Consider the following 9,110-nt stretch of genomic DNA (forward strand, 5'->3'; position numbering starts at 1 on the left):
TCTGTTCTTTGTTCATGGTTTAACCCAGATGTAATATCAGCTACTTGGAAGAATGGCTTAAGGACAAGAATCTTCAAAGCAGCAATGCCAAAGAAACTTTAGAGCCCCTGTCTCAAGCAGCCTGGCTCCTTCAAGTTAAAAAGATCACAGATGATGATGCCAAGGAAATATGTGAACACTGCACATCTCTTTCTACTGTGCAGGTAATGAACCATCTATTTTTTTCTGGCAGCACTGATTGCAGAATCTTAGCTATCTAAAATAATTTGCTGCAAAAAGCCATTTGACTTTCATTTCATAAAAGTAGCATTCCTCAGAATTCCACATCATCACTTGTTAAATTGAAATTTTAACTCCTTATTCCTGATTGTTTTGAGCATTTTAACTGCTCCTGTGTTGAATGCCTCCCTGCTTTGTTGTATCCTACATTTTTGTTCCACAATGTATTTTTTTTAGTATGTCAGAGGGGTTTTTTTTTATTGTTTCCCTTAATCAATTCAGCTTTTTCTACATCTCCTTGATCTGCTGACACCCCTGGAAATGAGTCATAGCAATCATCACATAAACAACTCAATAGGTGACAAGTCAAAATCCTCTCTTTACTATAAAATATTTTACTGAAACTTTAATTAAATATCAGTAAGAATGTCACAATAATGCTTTCTTCTCTTTGTCTTGTCCCTTTTTATGACACACTAAAATAGTCTTTTGTAATTTGAGCAGATAGTTAAGATCCTGAACTCATACACTCCGATAGATGACTTTGAGAAAAGAGTGACTCCATCATTTGTTCGGAAAGTCCAGGTAAGAGCTGCAACTGCTGTTCCTAATATTTAGCTTACAGGATGCTTCATAAATGTGAGTTTTGATGCTTTATAGTTGTACTTGACCTTTACATCAAATTATTACTGAGTTGCTCATTTCTAGACACTTGAAAGTGATGCGAGCAAATCTGCTTAACATCATGGAAAAGCAAGATTTGCAATGGGAAGAAAGCAATGTACTGGTTTGGCTTTGATTTTTAATTCAATGTTTTCACACTCTTTCTGTTCTGATTTCAGGCTATGCTAAACAACCGTGAGGAGGTTCCACAGCTCATGCTTGATACCAAGCATCTCTTTCAAGTGACGTTTCCTTTCACCCCCTCTACACATGCCTTGGAACTGATACAAGTCCCCAGCAGCTTCAAACTTGGCTTTCTCACGAGGGTTTAATAAAACCAGTGAATTGGTATTTCCTCAGAGACTCTCTAAACACAGCAGACTTTCATGGTTTGTTTCAGCAGCTGGTGGGTAGTATGGCAGTGTGCAGTGAATTAAGCTGTCAAAAACTTGTTCTTTGGTCAAGACTTGAACAGTAGGACTAATTTTGACTTGTTGCTTCTCCCTTTTCTTGCTCTTCTTCTTTCATTTCAGTCCTACAAGAATAACTTTATATCATCAACTGGACAAAAGCTTACCATACAGTTTTAAGTCCAAACCTGACAGGAAAAGCATTTATCTGACAAGTTTGCATTGCTGCCCTGTCAGCAGCAGTCAGAAGGAAAGACTGCCATGTGATAGATGTTACTGCTTTGCTATTTTCTTTGCCTTCACTTCCTGTAACGAGAGGGGTTTTTTTTCCTTCCCAAGGCAATTCTATTCTTTGCCTTGATATACTGGATCTGTTTGAGACTGGCTTTCACCTTTCTGTGAACAGGGGGACTGAGATCAGTGTGAGAGAATGGCTGTTACAAACCCACAATGTCTATTGTAGGCAGGCTGGCTTGGCTCTCTGAGAGCTTGCATTGCAACTCAGGCACTCTACACAGCTCTTTGGCCACAGCAAGGAATCAGGTGCTCTTCGTGGAGACAGGTTTCAGTTTTGTTCTCTACAGTGACAAGTTTGGATTCAATATCAGTTATTGTAATAGAAAAATTAGATATAAAATTCATGCTATGATCCAGGTTTGAATTACAAGCTTGGTTCTCTGAAAGACAGGCGTCATCTCCTGGTTTGGTTCCATCCGCAGTGCAGTGTATTTCAGAATATTCACTCAGTATGCACACATCACCTTTCTGCCTTTCTCATTTTGCTGGTTTCTCTCCTCCAGTCCAGAGACTGAACAGGAGCAGATGCAGCAGTTATGGTCTGGTGTTAACAATAAACCAAGCTGAATTCCTTACATTTCACCTTTACTTATGTACTATCAGTTGCAGGATCCTTAAATGCAGAAAAGGTCTCCTTTCTGCTTTGTTCAGCCTTCTCCCTGTGGTCAGGGAATGAAACAGTAACTTTATTTAGTTCTGGACCTTGTCAGAAAAACAGGGGAAGTAGCATTCACCTCACCACAAGGGTGACTGTCCTTAAATAGGTAATTAATGCTGGGTTTCTAGCTACTCTGTTAGCCATAGTTATTAAAATCAAGTACTAAAGCTCTGAAATAGTTATAGAATTATAATTAATTGAGTTAATTTAAGGAACAATTTATTTGATTATTTTTATTATTATTATTACTACAGTGTTAGCAATTGCTTAATTTCACAAACAATCTGTAAGTATAAAGAGAGAATCATTCTTGCTTTTTAGTGTTCTTGGTGCTTACCATGTACAGTGTCATATTCCTCATGATATCCACAGAGGTATAGTCAAAATATATGAAGGAAACATTTTGTGTTTTGTTCAATAACAATACAAGCTGTACAAATGATCACACATGTAGGTAGACTAGTATTTTAACATATTAAATAAAGTAATTTTAAATAAATTTGTAGTTCTTTGTGTGATGCAATAGTTATGTTTTCAGTATGGAATCATTTGAAAGAAGCTGGAACTATGTGAACATTTGTGAGTGCTGTCAGTCTTGTATTGCACCATAAATATTTATTTAATTTAGTTGCTTTGCTGTAACATTGTGTATCTTCCTGTCAGCATTGTGTGCTGTCCTTGGCTCCTCATGAATTTCTGGAAATGGTTTAATGGAAGCAACTTTTGTTGCTGCAAGTTATGCACAGCCTTTTTTTGCAGCTCATGGAGCTGTGTGTCTGTTACCTGGGCTGACGTGAGGAAAATAAATCACAGCCCACTCTTGCATCCACATCACAGAGAAGTGCCAAGGTGTGTGTGTGTTATGACAAAAATTGTTGATCAAGGAAAACTGTTCTGACAATTTGATGCCTCGTTACTTTGAGAGCTTTGTGTGGAGTGTGCTATTAATGCTGTGTATGCAACAACAAGGTATATTTTTAAAACAAAGTTTAAAATTATCCTGCTTACTGTATGCTCTCAGAAACTTATCTTGCTTTTGCTGATACTAATGCCTTCAGCCAGAATTTAAGTGCAAAATTCTTTTTATTCTCTGTTATTCTTTTGATTATACAGAGCAGTTTTAGTGAAGGCAGATACATGAAAGAGGCATTACTGAGGTTTAACTTTGCAAGAATGATGCTGAAGGAGAAAGTATTTCCTTCAATGGGAAAGTGTTGAATGGGGATCCTTACTTCAGGGGGAAAGCACTGAAATGGCTTATGGAGAGATGTGTAAGATGCTTTTGGAATTTTTGGATGTGTTTAGACATGTGACTCCTGCAATTTCTGGGAATAGAGCTCAGCAGCACAGGTGGTCCCTTTCAGGCCTGTGCTCCCATAACATTCTAATAAAAATTATTAGGACTGGTTACTTTTACCCAAGTCTCTACTGGGCTGAGATTTAGTTCTGTCATTTCCCCCTCATTTTACCTCGGATCCCCTTGACTACCGAAAGCAAAATCTGAAAGTGTGAATTCAGTGCCTTCCACAGAGTCATAATAGTAGATGTGACCTTCAGCACTTCTTAAATTTTTCAGACATGTTTTTATAAATTTCCCAAAAATTTTCTCAAAGAAAGGCAAGAAAAGTTTCTTGCAAAATGTTTTCTTTTGCAAGAAAAGCAGCAATTTTTAATCCTATTGACTTTAAATTTATTGTCTTAGAACAGGAGAATCGTAAAATCATAACCAAGGAAGAACCAGCATGAACACTAATCAATTTGTTAGACTTGTAAATTTTTTTAAGAATATGAGATAAACTTAATATTGGCAGTGCTGTTTGTCAGAATACCCAGTTGATAGTTGTTTATTTGTATAGTTGTCAGTCACCTCTCCAGCAAATTTCAACTTTAATATTTGTTAAAAAGCAAATATTTGTTTATAAACACACCATCAAAATCCTGCTGTATGGAACAGGAAGGTAAGGTCTGGCTTGCTTAATAGTTTCTGTTTTTTATTCTATGTTCTAAAAGAAGACAGTTAAAATAAAGTTGTTACCATCAGTAATCCCTAGTATGTAACTGATCTGAGGTGATGCAACTGGAGAGGCTGAGCTTTAAATACCTTTAAGTAGAATTAATAGGAAGGTTGTCTTTCTGCATTAGCAGCTGCACAGGGCTTACTTAGTCATCTTGAGAATCTCCAGGTTCTTGCTCTCTGAAAAGGTGGGTAATTTTTTTTTTATTTTGCAACAAGATTCATTGTATAGAATTTCTCTGTAATAACACACTTCTTAATGATTCACCACTTTTAAATTTCTAGTGTAACTTTAAAAACCTAGTAAGATTAAAATTTCAGGCTACACTGCTAGAAGTTGTAATGAGTATAGACCTTATTGCTTTAAATATCTTTGCAAAATTGTCATAGTGATGGATTTGTATACTGTCTCTGGAGTAATACTGCTTTTTAATTATTCAGAACTTTTGATGGCTTCTCTTGTAGCAGAATTTTGTAATGTGTCATAATCTCATCTGAAGTAGAATACTGATAGCAGATATGATTCCTCCTGTACATTATTCCAGCGAATTCTCATATTTTATCAAAGATTAATTCTGCCCAGAGTATTTATTCCAAGCCTAATAGATCATTGTCAAAAGTGTCTGGAGCTACTGATGACATTTTGTTCCAATAAGATCAGTGGTCCCTCAGGGAACCACTAATTCTATAAGAACCTTGGAATAACAGGTTATTCAGTGGTGAATGTCCAGTTTTAAGGATCTGGGAGAGCTGAGCCCAGGCACTGCAGTCATTTTACAGCACTGAGCAATACCTGCACAGAGAAGCTCCCTGGAAAGGGTGGCAGCTTCTGGGCTCAGGTTCACATTTGCAAAGAAATACATTAAAAGCTTCAGGCCATACTTGCTGCTTTTCATCAAGTGGAACATAAACCTCCTTGACTGTTGACTGAAATCTCCATGCAAATTTTAAATTATTACACTGCAGTTCCTTCCAGGACAGATTTCTTCCCACATGTTTTGGGATGAAGTCATGGATCCCCTGGAGACAACAGCAAAATTTCTATTGACTTAAGAGTGGGCAGGATTTCTGAATTTATTATCTTACTTTTCAAATAGTCCACTGAAATATATAAGAATAAACAGCAGAATGGAGACAGGTACACAGAGTAAAGTTTGGTTTGATTTTTGTATAACGTCCAGCCAGAAAAATTCTAAAATGTCTTATTTTCTTTTGTTCCATTTAAATCTCTCTTGCCATAAATACTTCTGATTATTTTCCAAAAATTCTTTTTTAATGTATAAGTCTAAATAACGTTAACTTCCATTTTTAGAAGAGGTGGAAGGTTTCATTTTCCCAATGAAAAATGTACCGAGAAAAATGACATTGCAAAATTATTCTCAATTGTTTGTCTGACTCTCAAGTAGTTTTTAATACTCTGTTGGTGATGGTGCTTTGATCTTAGAGATGCCTGGCTTGAGAACAAAAGTGGATTTGTAATGACCCAGCTGTCAGTGTGCTTGAAGCATCAATTTCTGCTCAAATATTTTGTAGCTGCTGCTGACCAAATCCTAGGTCATCTTTTCAGCTTTAAAAATAGTGTATAGTAATGACTATTCTATAATGCAGTGGAAAAACAAAATGTATTGATCAGTGCAGGTTTCTCAGAAGTCCAGCTATGCTGTGGATTTCTGGTTATTGTCTGCTGGCAGTGGCTAAGTACAAATTAAAAGTACTTTCCCACATGTAGTGAACCCATATGTACAGCACATATTATAATGGTGTGTGTAAATACACGTTTTGCTTTATCTTATTTTTTCATTAAAAAAGACTCTGCAGTGCACATGGCTGTGTTGTACATGGTGACAGTTCATCCAGCTCGAGGGATTAGTCACAGAGAGATTATCCAGCCTGCAGATGTCTATGTACAGCCCAGGCTGCCTTGGCTGGCACAGCAGTGCTGGACTGGAATCCATGCTTTCCTCCTTCTTCTCTTGCAGCTCTCGTGATCCATCAAGATGGACCAGACCTTTTTAGCAATTGTGTTTGGTCCCTGCGACAAGTGCTCCAAAGACAAGCCCCTGAGACCTGTTTCTGTCAAATCAGAGCAACGCAGCTACTGCTCGCTGTGTGTGGAAATGGTATGTCACTGATTTCATCAAACACACTGTGGGCAGACTGCACAAAACGGGGGAATGTAGCAGTGGTGTATGAAACTGGACTTCTCTGGACAGCAAATAAGCATGGCTAGACCCATAGACTGCCAAACAAACACCTCTGCAGACACCTGCTGTTTCAACAAACCTACGAGGTGGTGGCCCCAGGGCTCAAGGATACTTTTTATGATTCTTGATTGGAAAATGGCCATGAGCTTTTTTACCCTAGGGTACCACACTTGCTGTGCAAATGTTATGGGCACATCTCTTCTCCGAGATACATGTGTGCTCTGCTTGCCCTATGATCCTGAGTGTTTCCCATTTGCCTTTGAAAGAACTTAACAACAGCAAAAAAAAATTAAATCGTCACAACAAATTCACTAGAGACAGGGGATATGGTGTTCACCTAGTCTGTCTCAAGCACCAGTGAAGGGCTGTCACAACTCCTTGGGGCCCACATTTCCTGCTGTGACCACGCTGTCTCCTGGGCTATGTGCAGTACTTGGGTGAGAACTGGAAGTTGCTACGATGAGGATAAGGTGGGAAGAAGTTGCAGAGCAGGGAAATGTCTTCTGTTGGAGGCTTTCTAAGCTCAAGCAATTAGTGGTGAGGTGATATCCCACTCTCCTGGTAGGGAGCACTGTTCCAGAGACATCACAGTGGGGTTTTTTGAGGTGAAATACACAGCTAAGGTCATGAACCTATGTGGCTATTGACGAGCTGGCCTCCAAAACTCCTTTTGTAAACTTCAGAGTTTTGCAGTCCAGCTTGCAGTAGTTTTATCTTCCTAAACCATTGTGCGTTATCAGTTGGAGAAGACATCCATCACTGTTTCCTCCCCAGAAGTGTTCTCTACCGTGACTGAGTAGGGTCCAACAGTTTGTTATATTTGAGTGTCAGATGAAATGATCTCTGCAGAAATGCTAAAAGGCTTAGCAAGCTGTGTTTACATAACACTGTTGTACAGGCAGATGAGAGCACTGATTTGGAGGTGTAGGTGGTACATGTGCACAATTTGCTGGCTGACACAGCACATTCTCGTGCATTACTTTGTTTAGGAGGAAATTTAGATGTAATGACTGCAAGACAAAAGGCAGTCCCTTCCCAGTTTATTTGCTTCTCCTGACTTTGAAATTGCTGCTTTGTTCAGGTCCTTCTTGGCCAACAGCCTCCTTGGCTATTTATTCAGTAAATTTTTGCATGACTTGATAAATGCATGCTGGAATTGCAGGAAACTGGCTGTTTGTTATTTACAGTTCCTGCAACTTTCTCCCTGTTACTGGCAGTATGGACGTCAGATTCTCAGCATCTGGAACAGCTGGTCAGTGGAAGCAGACTGAGACTTCAGGAAGAATTGCATCAGTACCTAACAGCCTGTTAGGCTTCCTGTTGGCACTGCAGGGGGGTCTGGGGCTTTCTGGTGGATCTGGATTTAGCTTGCTTTGTGTTTTCTAAAAGATTTAAAAGCAAATATTCAGAACACAGAGCTCTTTGTACTAGCACAGAAATACACACTAGTAGGGAAATTCCATCCTTGACTATTAAGTTGTTTTTTTCAGAACTGTAGGTATGCTTTGGCTTATATCAAAATGCACAATACATCCTTTGCCACAGCTGTGTCTGTGGATGCACGTGCATATTGTGGTGTCTAACTGGCTGATCTGTGCTCATGCAACTCCTCACTTCAGTCCAGAAGATGCACACATGCATTTTCATCAACCAGTCTTGGTGATTTCCCAAAAGCAACATATGTCGAGGAATAAGACAATTAGAAATTGCTGATTATCCGTGTTGACATCATCCCACTTCAATTGTTTGCCTTTTAGACAAAATAATCTTCTTCCTTTAGGGTTTTGCCTGCTTTGGAGCTTGGTGCTAATCAGTAGAAACTCAATGTTTGTTGGTTTAGTTCCACCACAAAATTAGCTTTCAATTTGAAAAGAGATCAACTGGTGAATTAGTGAGAAAGGAAACTTATTTTAAAAGCCTGACCTCTGAGGTAGGCAACAATTTGTTATACACTGTTTGAGCCTTCATTTTCCCCAGTGTTTTTATTACCAGAGCAGGATCAACTTTCTTCCACAGATCCCCATCACTCATCACTGCAATCTGGTGTATTTGCCATGTGTGGCATTCGTTGATGGAGTACTATGCTATCATCTAAATTAATTCAGCCGTGGTTCATTTTATTTAAAGCTCCCAATTGGCCTTATTCTAACCTGTATTTTTGCATAGTTAGCTAATGATGGCATGGGCAGTTAAGCAGGAGTTGGTCAGATGAACTAAATACTTTTTTCTTTTAAATTTTTTTTCAAACCAATGAAATACACATTATGTATCACACACCTCTACAACTCTCTGTGTTCAGTAGAGGCTTCTCTGTCACCTCATGGCTCTGCTGACCCCATCATCTCAGGATTAGTATCACGTATCAGCCTGCACATGTAAGGTTCCCAAAGATTCTCACCTTCTGTGCTGTTCTTTGTAGACTTTTTAATCCCATTCCACAAGGCAGTGAGACTGTTCACATCAGTAAGGCAAGAAACTGGATTTTTCACTGCTAGAACTATGCCGGCTGTCTGACACATAGGTGTTATCTATGCCAAATTCCTGAGAGCTGATGAGTTCCTATCAAGTCAAAGAAATTTCCTATGCCTTTTGTTGGATCTAACTTCTGGGTCTCTCCACACTTATCAGGTGTCAGAAATAAGGCA

General features: G+C 38.8%; 1 protein-coding gene across 1 annotated transcript in view; it reads left to right on the forward strand.

The window, feature by feature from the left end:
• Window positions 1-4,637, forward strand: part of MYO5C (myosin VC) — a 33,873-nt gene extending 29,236 nt beyond the window's left edge. The window contains exons 40-42 of the mRNA XM_088172808.1: window positions 29-203; window positions 724-804; window positions 1,062-4,637. Coding sequence (XP_088028934.1) covers window positions 29-203; window positions 724-804; window positions 1,062-1,214 — 409 coding nt within the window. The 3' untranslated portion in view covers window positions 1,215-4,637. The remainder of the gene's footprint in view (window positions 1-28; window positions 204-723; window positions 805-1,061) is intronic.
• Window positions 4,638-9,110: the final 4,473 nt, after the last annotated feature.

The sequence above is a fragment of the Sturnus vulgaris genome, chromosome 13 (genome assembly GCF_052056855.1).
Source record: "Sturnus vulgaris isolate bStuVul1 chromosome 13, bStuVul1.hap1, whole genome shotgun sequence".
NCBI lineage: Eukaryota > Metazoa > Chordata > Aves > Passeriformes > Sturnidae > Sturnus > Sturnus vulgaris.